This window comes from Blennius ocellaris, assembly GCF_963422515.1.
Source record: "Blennius ocellaris genome assembly, chromosome: 20".
Classification (NCBI taxonomy): domain Eukaryota; kingdom Metazoa; phylum Chordata; class Actinopteri; order Blenniiformes; family Blenniidae; genus Blennius; species Blennius ocellaris.
In genome coordinates this window covers 13,288,458-13,314,119 of record NC_137669.1, presented here as the reverse complement: position 1 = coordinate 13,314,119, position 25,662 = coordinate 13,288,458, and the positions used below count along the sequence as shown (strand labels likewise).

At 41.3% G+C, this 25,662-nt stretch overlaps 3 protein-coding genes across 5 annotated transcripts; all 3 read left to right on the top strand.

The window, feature by feature from the left end:
* The first annotated feature begins 259 nt into the window (after positions 1-259).
* znf706 (zinc finger protein 706) lies at positions 260-4,625 on the top strand. Of its 3 annotated transcripts, XM_080516584.1 has the most exons (4): positions 260-353; positions 653-712; positions 3,479-3,618; positions 3,753-4,625. In XM_080516584.1, exons 3-4 carry the CDS (start codon positions 3,484-3,486, stop codon positions 3,846-3,848), a joined length of 231 nt encoding a protein of 76 aa, XP_080372710.1. In that variant the 5' UTR covers positions 260-353; positions 653-712; positions 3,479-3,483; the 3' UTR covers positions 3,849-4,625. The 3 variants fall into 3 exon arrangements, with proteins under 3 accessions (XP_080372710.1, XP_080372709.1, XP_080372708.1); XM_080516583.1 differs by lacking the exon at positions 653-712 and having other exon boundaries at positions 266-353; XM_080516582.1 differs by lacking the exon at positions 260-353 and having other exon boundaries at positions 368-712.
* Positions 4,626-9,737: 5,112 nt separating this feature from the next.
* Positions 9,738-16,637, top strand: LOC308144628 (14-3-3 protein beta/alpha-B-like). Its single transcript, XM_080515795.1, has 6 exons — positions 9,738-9,815; positions 10,727-11,046; positions 12,595-12,718; positions 13,330-13,493; positions 15,046-15,141; positions 15,245-16,637. Exons 2-6 carry the CDS (start codon positions 10,741-10,743, stop codon positions 15,326-15,328), a joined length of 774 nt encoding a protein of 257 aa, XP_080371921.1. The 5' UTR covers positions 9,738-9,815; positions 10,727-10,740; the 3' UTR covers positions 15,329-16,637.
* Positions 16,638-18,366: 1,729 nt separating this feature from the next.
* On the top strand, positions 18,367-25,627 carry LOC308144755 (polyadenylate-binding protein 1A). The gene is made up of 15 exons (XM_080515957.1): positions 18,367-18,605; positions 20,135-20,370; positions 21,348-21,541; positions 21,799-21,914; positions 22,095-22,234; positions 22,328-22,422; positions 22,510-22,647; positions 22,911-23,006; positions 23,152-23,518; positions 23,618-23,725; positions 23,823-23,965; positions 24,066-24,150; positions 24,263-24,393; positions 24,642-24,741; positions 24,831-25,627. Exons 2-14 carry the CDS (start codon positions 20,178-20,180, stop codon positions 24,732-24,734), a joined length of 1,899 nt encoding a protein of 632 aa, XP_080372083.1. The 5' UTR covers positions 18,367-18,605; positions 20,135-20,177; the 3' UTR covers positions 24,735-24,741; positions 24,831-25,627.
* Positions 25,628-25,662: the final 35 nt, after the last annotated feature.

The following is a 25,662-nucleotide window of genomic DNA, read 5'->3' as shown; positions in this document are numbered from 1 at the left end:
TCAGGGTGACTTCCTTTTCCTGGTGCGTTCACGAGCTCCTCATAGAAACGTACAAACCGGTACAATTCTCATGTATTTAACACAGTTATTCCAGTGGGGCAGTTGGATTTTTCAAACATAAAATGTTGTCATTTCTACAGACAATATAAACATTTACAAATTTTAGAATACCATTAAACGATGTTGTTACACGTGTTTGGCTATTATAATGGTATAAATGTTCTCATATCCAATTCTTGCGTGCGTCCCTGAAGGCAACGCCGGCGTCCACTTGTCAGTGAGAAGCGAGCAGCTGTCACACTTGCGCTTGCGAACACCTGCTAAACGACACGTATTCTTTATTATTTTGACGGGTAAGTGTCTGTTATGTTTACAAATGGTTACCCGCTGTGATACCACGCGTTGAAGGTGCTAGCAGTTAACGGAAGCCGTCGAGTTCAGTGAAGTTCTTCATGTTGGTTAGCCGGCTAGCTAGCGCGCTAGCGAGCCGAAGCTGCTGGCATGTGCCCCTCTTATAAACTAATCTATGTCAGTTAAACGCTCACTAGAGCTCACTTTCGACCCGGAGTAGAGGATTATTTTGAAGAAATATAAGCCGAGAGGACGAGTGATGTTCAGCAAAAGGGCAGCTAACATGTGACGTGATGTACAGGCTTTGAACGCAGACGACAGCGAAGTTGGCCCCCGATTCGTGGCTAGCAGTGTAAAGCAGGTAAGGAGAAAGTTGAGGGATAAAAACAAAATAACAAACTGTTGTGTTATTTGGTCTCTCTGTTGGTTCAATGTGTGTGTCGAATTCCAGGTAAAGTCGTAATGTGTCTTAATGTGATGTTTGTATTGATGTTGCTAAATGGAGCTGCAGCCTGGTGAAGGCTGGGTGAACTGTGGACAGGCCAACAGTCTTGTTCAGGGGAAACACACAATCACGTTCATATTTATGGGCAATTTAGAGTTATAATTATTGCCAAGTCCTGTTTTTGGATCGTAGGGGGGAAAAACGATTTATTTAAAGTTCATAGTATTGCCAATTCAAAGATGTATTGAAGTTGGCAAGCTGCGTCTGCGTCATTATAACTGTGTTACAGCTATTAAACGGTTACCGGAAGCTTTGTTTTTAAAGCCACAAGCTTTAACTTCAGGTTTTCCTAAGTTTCGAAATTGAAACTTGACATTGTTTGGCAAAAACAAAGAGACTAACAAACTCTTTCTATGCAAGAGCCATTACTGCACTCAACAATGTTTGACTGGTGGTGTTTCCCTTTTTTATGAACTTATTTTTTTTAAATCTATTTCTTTATTTATATTGTTGTTGCACTTTATCAGCACATTCTTTTATATTTTATATATTTTATGTTTTTTTTTTTTATGAAACAGCAAAGTGGACTGCACCTTACAATTTCGTTGTACGTACGACATTCTATTCTATTCTATTCATCACAAATTAGCATCAGTTAGTTTCTGCCTGAATCCCCTTGGTAAACCCATCTGTCTCCCAATCGTGGGGAGAAAAAAAACCAACCTGAAGTTAACCTACAGTTTCAACTCTTGGCACACAAAGGAGTTTATACAGCTGATGTTTGTCTATCATACTGAGAAACCAGTAGCTCAATCAGTTTTCTTAAGTCAAATCCAAAGCTGACCATACAGTGGGGGCTATTTTTAGAAGCTGCCTGTGAGCAAGACTGAATTACCCCCAGGGCAACATGGTGAGCTGCCCCTAGACCTGCAGCATTGTTTCCCAGGGTGGTAATTTGATTAGGACTGCAACTGTCGATTATTAGTTGTTTGATCTTTAAAATAGACGAGGCTCCAACTGTCCTTTCAGAATTGCAGCTGTCTTGAACCATAGTCTGGTATGAAAAGACCCTCAGTCGTTTTCATCAAATGTTAAAAGAACACACTGATTCTATTTGGGAAGTGGAAATAGTCCAGATAGTATTGTTTGTTGATTGACTAATCACAACACACTGGGTGCTGCAGTGGTACCTCATGTTTGTCGCCCCTTAAGACAAGTATTTTGAGAGTTTGCGACTCGAAAATCTAAGGTTGCCCTTTACCCCGCTTTGTTTATCCTTGATTCCAGGGTGCCTTTTGATAAATAATTACATATAAATAGGGAACGTTTGTGCTTTCAACGGTCTGTTCAGCTTCTTTATACACATTCATGACTTCCTTATTCAAACTAATGTCATATTTTGTCACTTCCGTTTGCTTCTCCTCTAATAAAATCATGTGTAGCTCCATATGGAGGCGTCTATCACTTTAAAAACCTATTCTGTCTATTTAATGCCACCACTCCCAGAGTACATGTGGGCTGACATTTTGGCCACATGCCCAAACCTTTACTTGTCTCCACCCAAGCTATTATGAAGGAGGGATCTTTGTACTCCCTGCGGAGAACATGCTGCTCGGGAGAAAGTAGTTCATTACGTCCCATAGTAAAAACCGTCATTTCAGTACCTGTGAGGACAAGAAGAGACTTGTTTCTCTGACTGTACCCCCGCCAAGCTGCAAATGTCTCCACGCTGCAAACTCATCAAGTCCAGTCCTGCTCGACATGCATTTCTTTTATCACTGCAGATTAATATTGGTAACATTTCATGAGATTCACAGTCCGCACATCAGATTTTAAAATGGTTGAATGTTTCGTCCATAGGCCAAAGTAAAGATGCTTCTCGTTATAGACCTGCATGCAATCGCAGCAGTTGATCATAATGATTAAATTTTTTTTCTCCATCAGTAGAACCTTCTTGTAAACTGATGTGTCATGATGTTTGAGCTGAAACGCCGTAGTTTTTGACCCTGACATTTTAAAAGCTGGATACACTAAAAATAGTCCAACTTCAGGATGGTGTGTTCGCCTCATCTTTACCTTCTGGCATTATAAACAGCTTCTGAGTTTTAGGGTTTGTGCCTGCTCGTCAGGTTCGACTTGTTGAAAGAAGCTTTGCTGTGATTGGTCTGTTATTGTGGCTCATTGATGGGATGGACACTCCTATTACTGAGAGGGAAAACTACAGTAGGGAAGCAGATATACCATGTGCTTCTACCTTTATCTTTATTGTCCAATGTTTAAAACTATGCAAAATGTTGTTGAGGATGCATGATCAGAAAAAGACGCAGCAGAGCTTCCTCTACTATCCAAATCAACAGATGAGCTGCAGTTGAAGGAAGTTCAGACACACCTGTCACATCCTGTGTTTGTTTGGATCTCTTTAACTAAAATGGACACAAAACCTGTCCAGACTGAAGCCCCTACAACTCCGACATGGAGAAAGTAGTTGGAGATGAATGTTCAAGATGTGTTCGTTCTTCAGTGAAGCCACAAATTAATGGTTTCGTGTGGTAATGGCAGCATTCGCACTACTAATGAACTACATGAAGGGGCCATCACACCAGAGCTCGTTCATGTAATGAATGATGAGCAGACGTCTAGGACATGATGACTGATGTGAGGTTGCTTCCTCTCTGCATTTAGTCAGCATGGCTCGTGGGCATCAGAAGATCCAGTCCCAGCAGAAGAACGCTAAGAAGCAGGCGGAGATTAAGAAGGCAAAGGGCCACGACCAGAAGACGGCTGCCAAGGCAGCGCTAGTGTTCACCTGCAGCGTGTGCAAGGTGAGTCTGACACCAAACCAAACTGTGGCTCAAGGATTTTATTCCTGCAACTACATCAGGCCTTGTTTTTTTTTCTAGATTATATAAATACCAGCCATAAATCTATAACTGATTGATTGTGTCTGTTCCCACAGTCGCAGATGCCTGACCCAAAAACCTTCAAGCAGCACTTTGAGAGCAAGCATCCGAAATCCCCTCTGCCGCCCGAGTTGGAGGGAGTGGAGGCATAACTCTGGACACAAAACTCTTGGCAGCCCTGTATCAACTCTGCACTTGTCTCAGTCTGACAGCAATGGATGATTTAGCATATCCCAACCTGAAACCGATACCTTTTATTTGTACTTCACCAGGCCAGGTTGCCTTTGACATAACGCCCCAGCATGTGTTTGAAAACAAGCAGTGCAGGACCCACAAGCGGTTTCGATGCGAGATCCACTGTAGACCTGTACCATCTAAAGAAGGAAAAGTGATGGCAGAAGATCCCGCCTCTTTTATTCCACGCAGTCCCTCAGATCAGACTCGCTCCTCCGACGTGCACATTGGAATCCGTTTGTGCTTAGCTTTCAAACCTCTTCTCTAAAACTGGTGGATTGTTCAAATCATGACATGCCACAGGAAGTAAATGCAGCAGACCTACAAATCATAGTTCTTTCCTGGGGGAGGCGACTGACTTTTAGGTTTGCTGCAGTTAAAGCAGACAAGTGACCTCATCTGTTCTATTAGTGTTGAGTTAATAATTAATAGGAAATTATGACATGTGTCACTAGTGTATTTCTTCAGCAGTGACGTCCTACTGTACTACAATCTTTCTGGGGCTAATCCTAATTTTCTTGGGTTAATAATAATAATAATAATGTGACAATTTGCAAGCCGTTCGTGAGCTGATACACAAATTGTAAGTGCATCAAATGTTATGGGAGCTTGCCAGCAACATTTGTGTGCTTGTAAATGAATGTCTGCTCCGATGATGTAATTTACCATTTTATTAAATTTTACTTTGTTGTATATCTGCTGTGCGTGGCTTTTCATTTGCTTTGTTGACAATATCTTGTGCGATAATTTCAGCTGACAAAACTACACATTGTTTTTGTGCTTTAATGGAATTTGTGCCCGGATATTGAGATGAAGTCTGTTTTCCTTGTATTGCGAGACTAACTGAATTAGGACGGAGACGGATCTAAATCAAAACACACCCCAATATGAAAACTGATGATTGGAAAACCTCATGAGAAAGCTTTTCAGTTCTTATTCACAATATGCATGAAGCACTCGGTTGTTTGCTAGCCTCAGTAGTTGTTGAACAGCTTTCGATACCTACATGCATCAATTATGCTGTTTTCTGACGGTTGAAGACAATAAGCGTACTGCATTGTCACCTCATGGTCAAAGTCCTAATAACCAGGCAACAGTATATGATTTATCAGTGCCAATGAAGAGTTGAGCTGCAAGTAAGATACTGAAATGTTTGAATAAAGGGTGCTTTATTGTACAACGCTGTTAACAATCGACTGAGACTCGGATCACAAGCTTTTCTTGGAGCTACTCACTGGTGGAAACACCTTGGTGGCATAGATTGTGGCATTTAAAAGATCCTCAACTGAAACGGGCTTAAAGGGTTCCCAAAAAAATCATATTTATCATATTTTAAAAGAATTAGACTGACCTGTCGGGCACCAACGATGATGCCACTTTCAAACTCTCTTCAATCGTCTCCTGATCCCCATTGTCATGCTTGGTTTAGACTTCATGTCCACATTGAGTTCCTGCCATGTAAATAACCTCATTAGTTATTTGCGTTGGAAAGTATTTTAAGGCCTTAAGAAGTGTTAATGTGGCTCATAGTATCTACCCTCAAACCGATTCTAATGAAATGTCACTTGGTTTGACTGATGCATGGCAACAGTGAGCCACTATTTGGAGCAAGAATGTGGTTCAAGCGGCAAAATCTGTTGGAACTAATTAATCAGTTGAGCAGCACAAAAAGGTTTCTTTGACTCGTTCATTATTTCTGGTCCCTGCGTCTCCTCCGCGATGACAAATGGATCAGTTCAGCTCAAACTTGTTCCTGAAATGTCACAAACGCACCCACACTATTGCATCATATTTGTCAGGAACTTGTCACACAGTCTCACAATCCAATAAAATCACAACATTTTTCCTTTTTGCTCATACTTGAAATATTTTAGTCCGGATTTTGCTTTTCTCGGAGGACTCCAAGAGGAGAAAAAAAAGCCAACGTGGTCAGTGCATGCTGCCTGTTGCTTTAATGGTGCGAGAGACTTGACTGAATGAGTCATAGCCCACATTGTTCCCTCGTCTCCTCACACATAGTCCACATCCTTCCTTCCCATCTGTAAACTTGTGAATGAAAAACATACAACACACATGTTCATTCATACAGAAAAAGCACATCTGCGTTTGAGTGTCGCTGACCTGTCTTTGAATTCAAAAACACGACCAAAGGGGTGGGGGGGAAAGAGGAGCACTTGGACTAAATGAAATTAGTGGCTTTAATTAGGTGAAGGAATCCTCCCGGGCTGTAGATCATCTATTTTCAGACACAATTCTCATTCTGAGCTCGGAGTGCACTGATGATACAGAAAGACTGGTGTGAGTTTTACCTTTGCGTTCGAGCATATTTCATTTCAATCATAGCAGAATAACTTAAATAATGTATGTTTTTCTTTAGAAAACCAAAGCAGATGATAGAGTCACACTAGTCAGTTACTATAGTAAGGCCAATTCTGTATCGTTTTTGTTTTTGTTTGGGTTGTATACTAAAATGTAGGTTAATGTCAGTACACAGGTCCATTGCCATCTACTGGTTTGTCTCAGTACAAATCAGAATTTTAACTAAAGGGATGATTAAATCAAGGCACACCCTTTTAAAAAGTGATCAAAAATCCTGCTCCTGTTAATATAGTTACAAATCCTCTCAGTTAATATCCTTATTTTCTGTCTAAAATTGTATTTTACATGTGAGGTGCTGTGGTTTGATAAAGGTTTATAATGAATAGTTTGGACAGAAGGTTTCGTTTTCATATTTTCCTTTATATGTTTAATGACAAGAACTATTCATCTTCTCTCAATCACAGTTTACATAATTCACCTACTTGCTACCATGTAACCTCCCCTCCAGAACGGAAACTTGTTCACACATGATTCATGTTTCTAGAAGGAGCCGTGCTGAGTCGGTCTCCGTCCCGCGCCCAACTCGACATTTAGTCATCACTCCTTACGAGGCTTGCAACAGCTTACTGCTACAAAGGCTTGTCTGAACGCTCACATTCATGCACAACCTTTTACCTGTCTCACCAGGTGATAAGATATGATTCATGAGTGGAAAGATTTCTAATAACTATACATTTTCCTTTCTCGGATACAAGAAACAGACATGCTGGCAGGATTGCCGAAGGGCTCAGGGAATCTGGATAAAAGTACCTTGGAAGAGAGTCACACTTTTGCCTGTAGACTTGCAAAACTACAAAGTTGATTTTTGCTCTTGACAGATAAGCACTTTTATGGTTAGAATTGAATATTTTGACGCTCATCCTGTTCTGAAGCGTCACTGCAAAACTGTTGGGATAATTTCCCAAATGGATACATACAAACATTAGATTAAAGAATCTATGAATAGACGTATTCAGATTTGTCAAGATTACTGATTTTACTTAGCAAACAGGTTTTTGTGTAAATATTCCAATGAAAACAAAAATTAGACTGAAATAATCATAGGGTGGAAAAAAAACAATGATTTGAAAATATTTTATAACTATAATTTGGCATCTTGCACGCAAGTTTATATTGCTACACTAATGGTAATTTGACTTTACTTCTAGTTTTATTTCTAGAAACTGTTAAGTTGCTTGCTACCAGTATGTGCACTGCTTGTGTTTTTATTTTCTACTTATCTTTTGAAAATTTTCTATGAATGTAGGTGTCTTCTCCTGCTATTGCACAACAAACCCACCTGAGGGTATAACATCACCTTGACCTTAATTGGAAAATATATGCTCTGCATGTAAAGTTAATGGGAACTTGCAGCTATGTCTGCAGGCTTATGTTTCTGACATTTTGTTTAAATGTTTTGCACTTATGCAAGTAAATGGCAGTATACAAGGACACAGGCAAAGGTGTATGTATGGCAACTGGGTGTAGGCTGCTTTTAAAACATCTTTTGAATCTCAAACTCTTACTGTAATCTTTACTGAGTCACACTCTCTTCATTGTTTTGAACCTGAATTCGGTTGCCATGGTATTATCTGTCTGACTTCATTCGTCCCATTGCAACCCAAAGTCTAAAAAAGTCAACCTATGTTTGAAGATTTGGCAAGTGAACTGAACACTCTTTCAGTGGAAAGAGCAGTTTGAAAAGTTCTCAAATATTCAATACATTTTTTGCTTATATATTGACTATGTAAGTCACTTTAATTGGTAACTTCCTAATGTATTCATATTCTTTTCAAAATTAATAAAAGATTAAAGTTAAGATGAAAATGTACCTTGAGGTTGTGAAAATTATGAAAATATTCCACACATCTGCTTTGCCCTTCCCATAATAACTCCAGCACTTTTGTGTTTGGCCCCTTCACTTTGTGTAAGTATTTCAAACTTACTTCATGATAAATTATTGCTACAAAATTAATCATTTTGCACACTGGGTTGTTCAATTAAGGTAATATGCATATTTTACATGTACTGTTTTACAAATGCATTACAAAAATGAACTGAAATAGTCGTATATAGCCTTCTAGTTGCATTATTTAACCTATCACAACATACTAACAAGTAACAGAGCGTGACTTTATATATTTACATGTTGTAGAGTAATTTTGAAACATGTAATGTGAAATAAGTGTTACTTTTATACTTTTACACAACTGAATTCATGTGATTATTGCATAAACTGGCTTATTTAAATGGTATTGTTTGTAGTTAGTTTGGTGGATGGTTTGCTGTACATATTTTAAATGTATTCAAGTAAAAACAAATCTTTAAAACCCTAGATGAGTGGGCAATGCACCCTAAAAGATCAATAAAACGGACACCATTCATTAGTTTTTACAGCGTCAACACCAAACGGAAGTTCCAACATCGATTTTCTATCCTATAATAGGACATTTTTTTCCCCTCTGGGATGAAACGGGTCGGATGGAAAGTGTGTTCAGACAGTCACGGTCTTTATACGAGGCCGCGAGTATAGATTACATGTTTGCAAAAAACCTTTATTTGTTTGTCGAGAGCCCGGAAATCTTTAAAAGTTGCCCACTGCCTGCCTGACTCACGCGCCTCTGTCTGACTCCCATCGCCCTGGCAACTGGGGCTCTGACGTCACCCGTCCCGGCGCGACCCTGCTGCGGAGCGTGTGATTGGAGGGAAACCCCGTGGAAGAGCGGGAGAGCGAACATCAGCTGGAACGAGTCGCCCCGACCAGACTCAGTCCGCGCTCCGTCACGCCTCTTTTGTTAGCAGGTACCGACGCCGCGGTCCGCCACATACCGACACGCCGCCTGCGAGCGCTCCGAAGACGCCTCAGAACCCTCAGCAAACCGCCGCCGCGTCTGCAACAGTAAGTGAAACAACAACCGGGGGAAAAAAATATCACTGACGCTCCGCCGCTCAGCCAGTCATTGTTCTTGCGCTGCGCGGATGGCTGAGCCTCGACTCCGCTGCTGTTTAAAAAAAAAAAAAAAAACCCGTTTCCTCCTCCGTCCATCCGCCTTTTTTTTTTGCGAGACACAGTCTCGGGCCTAACACATAAAGGCAACTAAAATCGATTTATCTAAAAACCTCTCCACTCGGGTTCTTTTTTTTTTTTATTTTCCGGCGAAGCATTAAAAAAAAAAAGGGCGTTCACTGCCCATCGTAGTGAGCCAGGCTCCGATTACTCGCTTACATAATTACGTACCTGCAGCGGCTCCTTTTCCTCCCAAAATCAAGCGAAACCAGCCACAGTAAGCGTCACATTTTGCCTCGTTATGAGAGGTTTTTTGTTGTTGTTTTTTTTTTTTTTTTTTACCCCCGTACGGCTTTGCCCTGCTCGGTACACCGGGGTGGGCAGGTGTGTCCCGGGTGACGTGAACTGGGTGGCCGACATTCCTCAGATGGGTGCAGGTGCTGGGAAATCACGCTCACTGATCGTGAGATTTCTCCTCCGCAACACCGGATTCAGGCGCGTTTCTCTGTCCGCCACTCAGGTCAGTCTGAAATCTGCTCGCCAATAATCGTTTTTTCGGGGAGGCATAGCGACAACTTCTCAGTTCTATCCTGATCTGAATGGAAGCCTCTGCTTGGAAAGTGACTGGACGTTTCGTATACAAAACGAGATGACACTATAAGTATCACAAGTAATCTTGCTCGTATTTCTTCTTTAAAACCTTCTAGACGTTTGGTTTTTAAACGACAAGACGCCATCACCTTATACACATTTAAAATGGTCCCTTTAATTCAATTCAGCATATTAATAGTGACTAGTAATGGCAACTCCAGCCAAACATTTACCTTGCTACTTTCTATAACCTATTACAAATGTGTAACTCAAAATCTAGACCGGTTTTTAATGAGGGTGAATTTTTAGTTTCAGTCTATGCAGGTTTTTTTTAGGCCAAACCATTAAACGCCATTGTATGAGCCCTTTGCTGGAAGTGCTTTTGCACACTTCTGCTTTTCAGAAAATTCTCTTCATACAAAGTTTGTGCATGTCAAAGCACTTTGTTTTGCATTTCTCGTGAACGGCCGTACCTGACGGAGAGTAATATTCCAAAGTCAGTTTCAAAAGGCGGTGTACCCACCCTGAACGGATATGATCAATCAACTAGTAGTCATCTGATTATCTGTATTGTCCTTTTAATGTTGTATTAAGAAGATGCTATAGCATAGAAAATATAATTTTCCAAGGATTTGGAAATTGGTGAAAGTTTTCGAGAGTTTGAGTTTCATTGCATACCTGAGATCAGGTTTTACAGGAACAACTGCACTGTACTTCTCCTTCATTCACGCTAAATGACCAAATCTCTTGGACCTCCTACTACTGTGTTCACATTGTTCTTCTATTCACCCCCCCACCCTCATCCAGTTCTCTTGTTCTCGTCTGCTCTTCCTCCTTCAGACCACACAGCAGCCATGACCGACAGGAAGTCCTTGGTAATGCTGGGCCAGCTGCTCGAGGTGTCCGAGCGCTACAAGGATATGGTGAAAACCATGAAGGCGGTTGCAGAGTGCGCCACCACGGAGAAAACTGAGCTCACCATTGACGAGCGCAACCTTCTGTCTGTCGCATACAAGAATGCGGTGGGCGAGCGGAGGTCCTCCCACAGGGCAATATGCAACTGGCTCCGTGACAATAAAGACAAAGGTGATTTACCACAAATTAAGCAGGTCAAGGAGGACGTCGAGAATGAGCTCAACGAAATCTGCTGTGAAGTCCTGGTAAGGAGCAAACAGGGCTGAAGGGAGTTATGGGGGGGGGGGGGGTAATGTTTGAGTCTCATTTGGGTGGTTAGACAAATGATGGAGTTGAGATGACCAACACAAATGAGTGCACTTCAGTGTTTTTCTGTTAAATGTTGGCAAAATCAAGTTCAAATCAATCAAGAAGTGGTTGGGTTATTATCAATACAGTGTCTTGTAACCCCGAATCTTTTGACATAAGTGACACCTACTGGTGAACTCTGGCAACTGCTTAAATGTGTTCAGGAGCCATGGAAGGGGTCACGAGTTACTTGTGAAGTTTCCCTCACAATCCTACAGAAAGTGAAATGGAAAGGATTTAGAAGTGCAACCAGGATTCAGACCTGGAGATTCCACACCCAAAATTACCACGACACGAAATAAATTTTGATGCTCATCATCCTACCAGATTACCAACTTTCTAATTGAGAGGAAAACGGATGCTGAATGTATGCAACATCTGTTGTGGCCATGTTTTCATTGCAGGAGCTGCCGCCGCCGTGGCCTATCCAAGCATTTCATTTCTCCCTATGCGCGCTGGAAAATATCTCCCACATCTGTACATCACTTGAAGGAGCCTGACATGTTAACACAAAGCAGCACAAGACCATGCTTTGTTGCATTTGAACCCAATAATACAAAAGTTTCTCCCCCCCCATTGGACACGTATAACCATATTTAAAACAAAACGAGGAAGAAGATGAATCTGACGTCTGTGTGCATTGTAGCCTTAGGTTCTGTTTTTTTTAGCTGAGGTTTTTTTGTTCTCCAGGGTTGGGGACCTCAGGACTGTCCTCTGCAAGCTCCAAATGAATCCAATATAGAGCGACTCGTTGCTCTCAGAGTTGCTGCAGCAGGCAGAGGAGCTCCAGTTAGACCGCCGCTCGTCCGTCTTCTTCAAAGTTTGCGTTGTGCATCCAGAAGTGCCTCGATTGCAGCGAAGATTTATCCGCGTCGATGCTCGAGTCATATTCATTCATTCTCTTCAGTTTTCCACAAAGCATCTACGCCCCGAGATGTGCCGCATTTTCAGACCATTCTTTGTAAACACTGGGGATGCTTGTGTTGGAATCCCAGCGCGCTGGTTTGTTAAAGGCCAGTCTTGTCTCCCGACGACAACTACAACACTGTTCGAAGTCATGAATAACGGCTCTTTTCTCTATTTTGATGGTTGATTTGAACTGAAAGTTGTCTTGACCACATCTGTATGCTCAAAAGCACTGGATTGCTGCAATGTAACTGACTTATTAAAAAAAAAATTTCTAAGGGAATCTGGAAAAGATAATGGGTATAATCAGAACAAAAATCGTACAATACAAGGCCAGGAAAATGGAGAAGTTTAGAGTTAAAGCTGGATGAAGATACATTTTTCACACAATTATAGCTCCACTGTTGCCTAAATTCTCATGCAATCAAATGAGCAGATTTGTTACTCTTCATGCCGTTGATAATCGGTGATAAATAAAGGTTTTTTTCTGATTCTCCTCCATGCATTTCACTGTTAAAATTTCATGTTGTCGCTTGCAGGCGCTGCTCGATGAGCATCTGATCCCTCTGGCGGCTACAGCTGAGAGCAAAGTCTTCTACCTGAAGATGAAGGGCGACTATTACCGCTACAAGGCCGAGGTGGCCGGCGACGATAAAAGAGATGGTAAACAAGCCCCATATGTTTCTGATAAACAGTTGTTTTTGTGCAAATCGGAGAACGGAGCCAGTTGCTACAAGTGGACTGGGCTGTTCCCGTTTGCTTCCTGGCTTCCTGTTGGGGTCTCTTCTGTGACTGAAACTTCATTACAGGGAGGCATTCAAATTAGATTTCTGTCAATATTTTATGAGCAGGATGCTACTTTGAGCATTTTCTAAGTACTATAAAAAAAAATAAGTGTTTGATGATTAGTATTCCTCCATCTGTTCCATGTATATTGTGCATAATATTTTTCATTGACAGCTTGGCCACAGTGTATTACCTTTGTGAGTGTGACCCATCTAAACCAATGCCACAAAACATGAGATGATGATAAAACTACGGATAAATACTCGATTTCAGTTTCAGGATTTTAACTACTTTAGGAAACTGAACTGAAATTGCATGTTAATCTTTATCAAGCTGAGCTCAGGCAGACTGGATGTCATGATGTTAGGACTTGAAAATGCAGCTTTCAACCATTTTGAAGGTGGCTATGAAGGTTCGGTGACATTTCTGAATCACAGTAGCTGTTTAAAATGTCTGCTCGCCGGTCTGCCTGCTCTCCTTTCATGAAGATAACATCTTGAAGTCGGAGGGTGCCTACAAGGGAGCCCTCGACGTCGCCGAGAAAGAAATGCCGACCACGCATCCCATCCGCCTCGGCCTCGCGCTCAACTTTTCGGTTTTCTACTACGAGATCAAGAACTCACCCGATGAGGCTCGCAAACTGGCCAAGAAGGTAAAAAAAAAAAAAAAAACCTCACACATTAATTACCGTATTCAGAATAAATCACCAAGTTCTCAGCAGCCTGGAAACTAAACCACGATCACGAGCTCAAACGGTTGGTTGAGATGGCGAGCAAACCGAGGTACGACCTGGAATCTGGGAATTTAAGACGAGTACAAATACGGGAGACGACCAGACATCAGAATACAGAACATTGATACATTTTATGAACTGTAGTTGGAGCAGAATGAAGGAGTCGCCGCCATGTATATGTCGGCGAAACACTCAAAAGTAATTAGATTGAAACGATGGCGACATTTAATTTGCAATTACTAATTCAACTGTAACAAATTCAAACAGCACAATCATGTTTTCCGAACTGCAGGATCATGTATGGACGGATTAATTTAGGGAAAAACTATCAGATGCACGGACTTTAATGTAGATTTTCTTTGAGCCCACTTGATCGCAGTCTGAATTTATTAACTCGGTGTTCAGTTAAAGCCTTTATCGTCACTAATGGGTTACATATTGCGCGTGAAAGATAAGCGGACTCATCATGAAGGACACGTGATCCTCTTCCCGTGGTTGCAGTCCTCCAGAACTGTAACGAAACCAAGAACAAACCTCATAAATATGACGCGTGCAGAAACTGTGACAAACTGCTAAACAGATTACTTCTGTATTCTATTTGGGCGGGAAATTAAGTGACATATGTAAGGTTTCCATATCGAGGAGGAACTGGGAAAACAGCTGCAATATTTTATACCCCACCAAAATTAGTTTTGATTTGAGCGAATTTGACGTTTGGAGGTCGTCTGAGCTTGGCTGGGCAAATATCGAACGCAAAAAGTAATAACTGAAGTATAGGGTAAAGGTCTTCATATGAAGTATCCATCCGAAAACTGCATTAGTCCGACGTCTTTGGATTTATTTTTTGATATTGTGAGAGTTGTTGGAGGTATTTATGTGTGTAGTATGTAAAACCTATGTTCATCTATAAGTAAAAATACATAGCATATGTATCATATTATATGATAACTACAAATGAAATGATTAATAACTGATATATTAAAATGTGGAGCAATATGATATGAAATATATGACACAGTAAATGTTTAACCTCATTAGTGATCATTTTAAAATGGAGTTGAAAAAAGAAAATATTTCCACTTTACCTTCCACCCTTTTCTGTACACTGAATAAATAGACACTCGATGTTTCTTGTTTTGTTTTTCTGTTGGTTAATTGCACTTGTGTCATTTTGTCCACGGAAAATGTTTTAAATAAAGCATAGTTCCAATTGACCGAGGCTCCATTATCGAGTCTTTTTAGAACTATGGCCTAATAAAAGCGTAATGGAGGGTCCATGTAGGAGTGGTGGAGTTTAGTAACTACGACTTTGCTTTAAAGCTCGATGAGACGCATCGGGCCTGAGTGAGAATGAGCGGACAGTCTTATCACCAGGCTGCTTCATCATAACGGCTACTATTTCAATGAATCTGAGGCCATTATGTAATCATTCTTGGCGGCAGCATTGACTGTATTCTGCGTCTCTTTTCAGGCCTTTGACGAAGCCATTGCCGACCTGGACGACACCAAACCCGAGTCCCATAAAGACAGCACCTTGATCATGCAGCTCCTCCACGACAATCTGACAGTGAGCATCTCGCCTTCACTTCGTTTGTCAGACTTGACCGATTACCTCGGCTTGCGAGGTCCTCCCCGTGACCGCGACTGATCTCGTGCTCCTCTCGTTGCAGCTGTGGACTCATTGTGACGGCGAGGGCGAAGGAGGGGAGCAGGCGGAGCAGCCGGAGCAGCCGGAGCAGACAACCGAGAAGTGAACCTCGACAAAACAATAATAAAGATAAACTTTTACAAAACAAAAAACAAAAAAAATACCTCTCACCAGCCTAAGTTGTGTGTGTGTGTGTGTGTGTGTGTGTGTGTGTGTGTGTGTGTGTGTGTGTGTGTGTGTGTGTGTGTGTGTGTGTGTGTGTGTGTGTGTGTGTGTGTGTGTGTGTGTGTGTGTGTGTGTGTGTGTGTGTGTGTGTCACACAGATTCGTATGTTGACACTCCACTCACAATGTGTCTAGTGCAGTTTAAGTGTGCTGATGCATCTCCACAGAGAACAATGACTATTTTTTCTTTTAGACGTCACTCATTAATTATGTGAATCAGTGGATGTGTTAATATTCTTCTTTTTTTTTTTTGTCTGTCCACTTAAAATCCAGTCCTTTTAGGTCAGAATGTGCCCCTTTACTCCTGCCTCTAATCTGTAGCAGACTGCTGCTGTAGGAAACTAGGATCATTTTATCGTTACTTGAATTGAATCTTTCCAGCCTTTAATACACTAGAAGCACACCACATGGAAACCCTCACAGGCATCAAGACGGTATCAGCAATCATATTCTATTTTTACCTTTGTACGCCACCATTTCCATGTTTGTATTTATTCCACCCTGTATGGATGGTCCACGTGTCGCCTCTCGGTGGGTTTAATGTGCATCCAGGAGTAGCAAAGGTTTCCTCTTCCTAAAAAAACCATTTAAACTTTGGTTGGTAGATTGGTTAAGAGGATCACATTCAATTTACATTCATCTTTTTACTGGTGACGTGGGTAAACTACATCTACCTGCCATTTTGTTTTTGCATACTTTTGAGTTCAAGACAGCAGAAAATAATGAACAACTTAAAAATGGCTCAATACTGTAACTTAGATTTTTTTTCCTTTGTGGTCAGCAGTGCAAAAGATACCTTGCTTTTTAAGTGGCTTTCTACTCTTTATATTCACATTTTTTGTAATTTCCTTTTGGGTGTTTTGTTCCTTTTTTGACTTCCCTTGAATGTATGCATTTCTGGTAGTGCGGTGTGAGGGGTTAGCGCTGCTCTGTAGCTGGCAGTTTTCTGTGCTTAGGATTTAGCTCTCACCAGGTGGCTGAACACATTTACCACCCATTGAAAGTACGTCGCGTCAAAACTAGGGCGACGCGAAATAGAAACTGAATATTAAAAGTAAAAACGGTAGTAAGCTCAGTAGGGCCAGTTTCTTCTGCTGCCTCGTTTTAATAAAGCTGGAATGCAAGATTCCAACGGAGTACTTTGGCTATGTGCTATCATGTAAGAGGAATTAAAAAAATTCAAACTGCTAACATTTTGTTTGCTTTCTTCACATGTAAGCTGGTTTTTAGAGCATGACATCAAATTTGTCATGTATCGTGTATGTACACGAGGGACACAACCTGGTGAAATCATGGAGTGATTTTTAAGCCCAAAACAAGAATAGAATGGTGGATTTTAAAAATACTCCAGAAAGCAAGGCTTTTCACTGAAGACACTGCCCTCTGCTGATGGTTGCGGGTGTGAAAGGCCCTGTCATGCATGGCGGTGTCGTGGTTAGCACTCAACTCGCTCAACTGGATCCACTGGTTTGAGTTCAGGGTTTTGTTTATAGAGTTTTGCTTGATTTGGAAACATTTTGTATCATAGCAGCAAAATATATAAATGCTCTTGGTATATTTAGAACAACACAATTTAGAAAATAGTACAGCAGTGGAGTGAGATTTTAAAATGCAATGATTACTAATAATTTACCTACTTTGGGGGGGGGGGGTTGTTGGTTTATTTTGGACATGTGGGTACATAACAAAACAAAGATAAACTAACAAACATAACAGAGCAAAGCAAACAAAAAATGGACATAACTAAATAAATAATGGCCCAACATATTTGAAAAGGAGTAGGAAGAAGCAAAGCTTATTTAATCCTACCCCTTATTCACCTCAACCAACAATGTGTATGTGTGTATATATAAAGTATATGACAAAGTGTATATATTATTTACAAGAATAAAGCTAAACCACAAAAACAAATGTCAAATCAATGCACAATGTAAGTCCAAATTGGTTGAACATCAGTATATTTCCCTCAGAAAGCCCTATATCAACCATAAACGTATAAAGCATTTACAACCATTCAGAAAATAATTGTAAATCAGATTTGGAGATGCCAATTTTTTTCTACTTTTTCACTTTATTTTGTTCAATTGCAGTCAGTCATGTGCATCGGGTGGTGGAGGCAAGATGATCAATCAAAATCTGAATTTAGAAAAAATATAGCCATCATAGTATGATGTTGTGATACAGAAAACTATGTCTGATGCAAAAGCACTTTACTTTAAAGCTAATACTTTAATGAACTATTTCTAATATGCACATAAACCCTTTTTTTAAAAGAAACTCATGGTATGTATTTGCCAATTATTCAGTCTGTATCCTTGTTATTGATTCCACTGTACATATTTATTACAACTGCATATGCTGTCACAACAATAGTGCAACCAATTCTCACTTAACAGCAGTTTGTGTTCCTTTTATGAGCTTTTTAGACAGTTTCCATTTTGTTATTACATTATCTACAGTCTTTATGCTCATGTATCATCTCTTGTTTTTTTGTCATTTAGTGGAAGTACTTTTTATAGTCGTTTACGGTTTTAATAATAGTGTTTACACAAAATATTTGCCTTTCCTGATGTTATTTTTGATAATTTTTGTTAACATGTGTCACTCTCCAGAGTTGCTTTGTGTCATACTCTTTTTTTTGGGACACTCAGACTTTTGTTCTGTGGTATTTTATGTTATTACTCAGGAGATGAATCATCAATTATCAAGCCCACTTTAGTATTTGAGTGGGGGAAAAAACCGATCAACACCGGCAGTCATCTTTAGCCTGCCCCAAAACCTTTTACATGATTTCATCATCGTATACTGGTAATCCCGCCCCTCGTCCTTACTACAGTGGGCGCTGATTGGTCTGTTTCTGTGACGTAGATACTGGTATATATAGATTAGCCTCCCCTCACTTCCTCCCCCTCTTCCCGGCTGACCGTGCTGTGTGAGTGCGTGTGTGCTCTGAGCTCGCTCGGCACACGTTAAAAAACAAAAAAAACAAAAAAAATTCAAAACTTAAAAAACAAAAAACATTTTTTTTCTTTTTGTAACACGTCGGTGAAGCTGGAGTTGAAACACCGAAGAACCGGACGGTAACGTACAAGAAGAAGAAGACGAAGAAGATAACGGCTGCTTTAAACGTGCTTTCCAGTCGACGTGAAGCGAGGCCAAGTACAGCTGCTTTCTGATTTTATTTCCGCATGACACGTTAAATTCGCACTTTTTATATCTGTCGGTGCGCTACATTATACTCCAACAAAACACCGAAACTGCTGAACGAAACGGCTATTATAACCATCCGCATTTCGTCCCGGACTGCCGCGACGACCGCGGCCGTTGGATACTGTTCGTGAAGCCCTCACTTCAGGAAAACACAGTCAAGCCGCCAACCGCCGCTCTGTTTAGCAGTGCGCCCATCCACCATGCATTACCGTGAGAGCATTCTCAAGCGGATTTCAAAATAAAAGGGACTTTCCAGTCAAAGAGATCTCGCCTTCGTTAAGATAGTTAATGCAATACAAATGAATAGTAATGCTAATGCTAACACATAACAACAAACAGAATACATGAAAACTATTTATAATGAAATACTACTAAAACTCACTGCCCGGAGAAGCAAAATATACCAACACATTTTCAGTCAGTAATGTATTGTTACTATAATATTATAACTTCTTTAAAATAAAAATCCAACAAAATAGCATATCTTGGCAAATTATATATATGTATATATGTGTGTGTGTGTGTACTATACATATAAAATATATGTAATAGTGCATCTGAGCTCCATTCTCTCTCATTTCTGATTGTTATTAGAAGCACATTCCCTATTATTATATTATTATATCCATTCCATGTCAGACTGAGAGTAGGCCACCTAAGGATGTCACTCACAAAGCAGTGCCAGCTCAAACTAGAGCCCTCGAAAAGGGCAAGGGTAGGCTTATTTCGCTATAAATTTAGACTGATATGAGCAGAATTTCCTGTTATCATAAACCCATTCAATGTCAGACTGATAGTATAAAATGAGTGGGGAATTTCCAAAGTCCTGTTATTTTTAAATGACACATCAGAATTCCTTAATATTAACTGAGTGATATCCTGGGATGGTCCATTACCACTGTGATGTGGAATGGCTTTATAATCTAACTTAAAATCAGGTGATATCATGTTAAGTGTTTGGTCATATTCCAATTTTTAAGCAAAAGTAATTTTATTTTGAAATGACACATCATTTGTTAGTGACATCTTTAGGTGACCTACTGTCAGTCTGACATGTAATGGGTTTATGATAACAAGGGATTTCCTTTTAATATTAGTTTGAAGTTAGAGGAGTCTAAATGTGCTCTTTCAGAGGGCTCTTATTTTGATATGCCACATCAGATTGGGGTGGTACTTGGTGAGTGACATCCTGGCTTGACCAACTATCAGTCTGACATTGACTTGGTTTATGATAACCAGGAATGTCCTTTTAATATCACTATGAATTTTGAGGGAAATAATTCTTTGTAACTTTACAGATCTCATTCACAGGAATGTCATTATTATTTTGGCATCCATTTGAACGTGCTCTCACGGTAATGCATGGTGTATGGGCACACTGTGAAACAGAGCGGCTGCAGGCTTGAATGGGTTTTCCGAAGAGGGAACTGGCTTGACACCGATCACCTTCCAACCGTCTTTAAAAACTTTTTTTCCAGCCAAGTCCCAGTGCTCTGCCAGCCACCCTCACAGCCGACAAAGATGAACCCCAGCGCTCCCAGTTACCCCATGGCCTCCCTGTACGTCGGGGATCTGCATCAAGACGTAACTGAGGCGATGCTGTACGAGAAATTCAGCCCCACCGGATCCATCCTCTCAATCCGGGTCTGCAGGGACATGATGACCCGGCGTTCCCTTGGATACGCCTATGTCAACTTCCAGCAGCCGGCGGACGGTAAGTGCTTTTTAACAGGCATACGAACAACCAGCAACCCTCCGTGTCTCCACACATGACAGAGCCGCCCCGTTTCCACTCGACGTGACTGCGACAGACATGTAGTGGGCTCTCTCGCTCTCTCTCCTCAGTTGAACCTTCCGGCAGTGGCATAGTGAAGTAGCATCAAGTCCACCCTGCTCTGCCCAGCCCACCCTGTATTGTAGCACAGTGCTGCTTTGCTATCTCTCATTTGTCAGGACAACACCCCAACTGCCCATCCTAAAGTGCTGACACACTACTTTACCTTAATCCTCTGTCACAATTCCCACAAGTGTCTGTATTTGTATGGTTTTCCTTTTAACTGTATCTGTTAAGTGGGTGAATTGATTGCTAAGTCTCTGGAACTGTCACTAGATATTTGGATCCCAAACACCATATCTTCCACCACCCCCACATTGTCTGCATACTCGAGATATGGGCACTGACCTTCTATTTTGAGCTGTTATAGTCAGATAACGTTTATAACAATTTAATAATAATAATATTGACACTGTGGAAACTTTTTGGAATGCTTCAATTAAAGGCATTTCATTAAAAAATAAAAAAAAATCCCCTGATGACTACTTTGGAGTATTTTCATCTATAAATTCATCCTTTTCTTCATCCAACTTGCTGAGAGCTTTGGGTTTTCCCTGGCAGAACCAGGTGAAAGGTGAAAGGTTGGGCAGCTTGTTCATCACAGTTCCAACCTAAAGAGACACACGTGCATTTGTAATTGCTACAGTATTGACACGCTATTGCTTAAAATCAGATGTAAGTTTGGAAACCTTAGGTATGAAGAATCAAACTCATATCTTTTCAGTGTGATTATTGAAAGACTGGAAACATGCGTCCCAAAGTGAAGTTTTATTAGATAAAATGACATGCATGCAGTCATGTTAGCAGCCCTTTCAAAGAAATGACCAAATCATTTCCTCCTGTGTTCCTCCCCTCAGCCGAGCGTGCACTGGACACCATGAACTTCGACGTGATCAAGGGCAGGCCGGTACGCATCATGTGGTCGCAGCGTGACCCGTCGCTGAGAAAAAGCGGAGTTGGAAACATCTTCATCAAGAATCTTGACAAGTCCATCGACAATAAGGCTCTTTATGATACTTTTTCGGCTTTTGGCAACATCCTGTCATGCAAGGTAAAGTACTGGTCTACTAATGCAGGGAGCTGGCCGGCTGTAATTTATTATTCTATGCATGTGAGTGTTTTTAGAGTGGTTTGAACTGTTATGTATGAAAATCTCGCCACACAATTAGAAGCAATTGTGGTGAAGGCAACATTCTCAAGTGTTTTACATTATCTTAGTCAGATGTTGATTCAGATTGTTAAAACTTTTGCATGAGTGTGTGGCTTAAAAGTGGCATGTTTTTGTTTTGTTTTTTTTATTTCTTGAAGGTGGTTTGTGACGAGAATGGCTCTAGAGGTTACGGCTTTGTGCATTTTGAGACTCAGGAGGCAGCTGAACGAGCCATTGAAAAAATGAATGGCATGCTGCTCAATGACCGAAAAGTGTAAGTGAATGTAATTGGAAGTTTGTGTGTGTGTGTGTTACTTTGACATTACAATGTTACTGTGTGAATCATGCAGCGCCTTAGTGTTTTCAGATATTTTATACAAGTATAACAGATTTACAAATGTGTCTTTTTTTTTTTTCCCCTGATGAAACTTTTCACCGCTTCTTCTCAACACAGATTTGTGGGCCGCTTCAAATCTCGGAAAGAGCGCGAGGTTGAGCTGGGTGCCCGGGCTCGAGAGTTCACTAATGTCTACATTAAAAACTTTGGTGAAGAAATGGATGAGGAGACGCTGAGAGAAGTCTTCAGTAAATATGGTGAGTCGGAGCTTCTCACAAATAACTTAAACTATTCATAATGATTTAAAAAAAAAAATTCATTTCATTGTGTTTCTCTTTTTATTTGCTTAGGAAGTGCCATGAGTATCCGGGTCATGACTGACAGCAGTGGAAAGTCTCGAGGTTTTGGGTTTGTCAGCTTCGAAAGGCATGAGGACGCTCAGAAGGTAAGATTCGTCCCGGCAGGTTTACTTTTGGGAATATTCAATAACTCAGGTCTTCAAAGTGTGACTTTGTCATCTTGTTTTCTTCAGGCAGTGGATGAGATGAACGGGAAGGAGCTGAACGGCAAGCTGATCTATGTTGGACGTGCCCAGAAGAAGATGGAGCGACAGACGGAGCTGAAGCGCAAATTTGAACAACTGAAACAAGATCGTATGACTCGTTACCAGGTCAGTTCTCATTATACCTCAGTTATTGTAGCATCAGCGCATAGTTTGTCCGTTCAAGTGCAGCTTTGTCAAATTCAGTGCTCGCTTCTTGGTAGGATGCACTGGCCAAAATGGCTGCAACAGTAACTGCGGTTCATAGGCCCATGTTTCTTCACCATAGACCCAGGGGATAAACATGTACTGCAGACATGTCATGAAATAAGCAACTGGCTTTTTGCTCTTTTAAAAGAGGAAATACATGTTTAACTTTTTTGTTTTTTTAGGGTGTCAATTTGTATGTGAAGAACCTGGACGACGGAATTGATGATGATCGCCTGCGAAAAGAGTTTCTACCCTTCGGTACCATAACCAGTGCCAAGGTACGACCACATCTGTTTTTCTGTGTGCTGTCATAACAACGATGGATGGGATTTAGCTTTTATTCGTGCTTTTTTTGGCTGAATATTTTCAACATGTTTACATTACTTATGTAGCGCACATATAACATGTGTGTCTCCTCCTCAGGTCATGACGGAGGGCGGGCGAAGCAAAGGCTTCGGCTTCGTATGCTTCTCATCCCCAGAAGAGGCCACTAAAGCCGTGACAGAGATGAATGGACGCATCGTGGCCACCAAGCCTCTGTACGTGGCCCTGGCCCAGAGGAAAGAGGAGCGTCAGGCCCACCTCACCAACCAGTACATGCAGCGGATGGCCAGCATGCGTGCGGTGCCAAACCCAGTCATCAACCCCTACCAACCTGCCCCGCCCACCGGCTACTTCATGGCAGCCATCCCTCAGGCCCAGAATCGTGCCGCCTATTACCCGGCTGCTGGTCAGATGGCTCAGCTTCGCCCAAGTCCACGTTGGACCGCGCAAGGTGTCCGGCCACAGCGTGAGTATTAGTCCTGACGTCATGCTATGGTTGACTCAATTAACACAACTATCATAATTGAACGTTATAGTAACTATGCTTTTTATTGTGTGTTTGTAGACTTCCAGAACATGCCAGGTGCCATGCGTCCATCAGCTCCTCGCCCTCAGACCTTTGGTGCGATGCGGCCTGCTACAGTCCCTCGTATGATGTCCACCCAGCGAGCTGGTCAGTCCATTTACACACGCTCCATATTCTCTCAGCACGGCGTGTAATCCAGCCATTTGACAGTGTCTCTAAGTTTTTCTGCCTGATCTTTGAACAGCTCAGACGATGGGTCCTCGCCCGGCCACCACACCTGCTGCAGTGAACGTGGCTGCACGTGGAGTGGCTCAGTACAAGTACTCAGCAGGAGTCCGCAACCCTCAGCAGCACATGCCCACCCAGCCACAAGTCAACATGCAGCAGGTAGGAGCTCCTCTGTGCTTCAACCACTGGCCCCCTGGCTTATATCTGAGAAGGGCTTCGTCACGAATTAAAAAAATGTCTGTGTTGACCCTCCTCACAGCCGGCAGTCCACGTTCAGGGTCAGGAGCCTCTGACTGCTTCCATGCTGGCCGCCGCTCCTCCACAAGAACAGAAGCAGATGCTGGGTACGGCTCACTACTGTAACAACTGCCGTTGGTTTTGCTTGTCAGTTTAGACAGGCCGTGTTTTTTTCCCCTATTTCTGTTAATTAATCCTTCCTGTCTGTCACTTCTGCAGGTGAACGCCTCTTCCCACTGATCCAGAACATGCACCCCAGTCTGGCAGGCAAGATCACTGGCATGCTGCTCGAGATAGACAACTCAGAGCTGCTCCACATGCTGGAGTCCCCAGAGTCTCTGCGCTCAAAGGTTGGTGCTTTAGTTTATTATTGACTTTTCATTTATTCTGCAAAGGTCTCCCCAGGCCTCAAGGTTGCAATGAAGTACAGTCACTGGTCTAAAGACAAAATGTCGGGGGGAAACCTTCTTTTAATGGTGACAACAAAACAAACAAGTGCTAAATAACTCATTTTAGGGAAGTGTTGTGTCTTAAAATATATCTGGTGGAAATGAGGTCGTAATGATCCAATTCCAATCAACGTGGTCTGTGTGTGCAGGTGGACGAGGCTGTGGCTGTGCTGCAGGCCCACCAGGCCAAAGAGACTTCCCAGAAGGCAGATACAGCCTCAGCTGTCCCTCCAAGTGTCTGAACCCAAGGTACAGTTCCTTTTTCAGATCTTTTTCACTTGCTCATTGTGTAGCCGCACAGATCTACATCGTTATTATTGTTATCGTGTGTTTCACAGGATTGGGGAACCTTGAGACCAGCTTCACCGACGGAGAAGAGAATTTCACAGTGAAAAAGTAAAAAAATACAAAAAACAAAGTAAAACAAAATAATATACAGTGCTGTGAAAAAGTATTTGCCCCCTTCTCGAATTCAAAATTTTGGGAATACTTCACCCACGTAAATGTTTAAGACCATAAAGCAAATCTTAATATTAGACAAAGATAAAATATTCTACAGAGATGTAAAAGACTCATCGCCACCTATTGAAAATGTTTGATTTCAGTTGTTGCTGCTGACAGTGAACCAACCAGTTATTGGGTTGGGGCATTACTATGTCATAGAGGGCCAGGTAACTTTGTATAGTTGTATTTCCTTCATAAATAAAATCATCATTTAAAAATCAGCCTTATTTGTTTGGTTGGGTTATATTTGTCAGGTATTCACATTTGTTTAATGATATTAAACATTAAAATAGTGGAAATCTGAAGGGGAGCCACTACTTTTAAACAGCAATGTATAAAAAATAACAATGGAAACAAGTTTCCGGCCAGGCCTCACATCAGAGCGTCAACAGAAACAGCAGGCCTGCTTTGTTGAGTAAAAAAGATGAAAAACACCCAAAAAAATAGAAAAGCTTAAAATGAAAAAGTCACAGTTCCTGAAGGGTTTCAGAGGATTACCCTGTGACAAGGTAATTGTTTTTGCCATGTTAGTCCTTTTAAATAAAAAAAACAAATGTTTGGGCTGGGTGAACCCATTATTGTCATTTCCCTTGACCTTTGCTTGCTTGAATAAAAGTTATGATATAATTAGTGTCTGTCTGTTAAATGAAATAACCGATTTTCGTC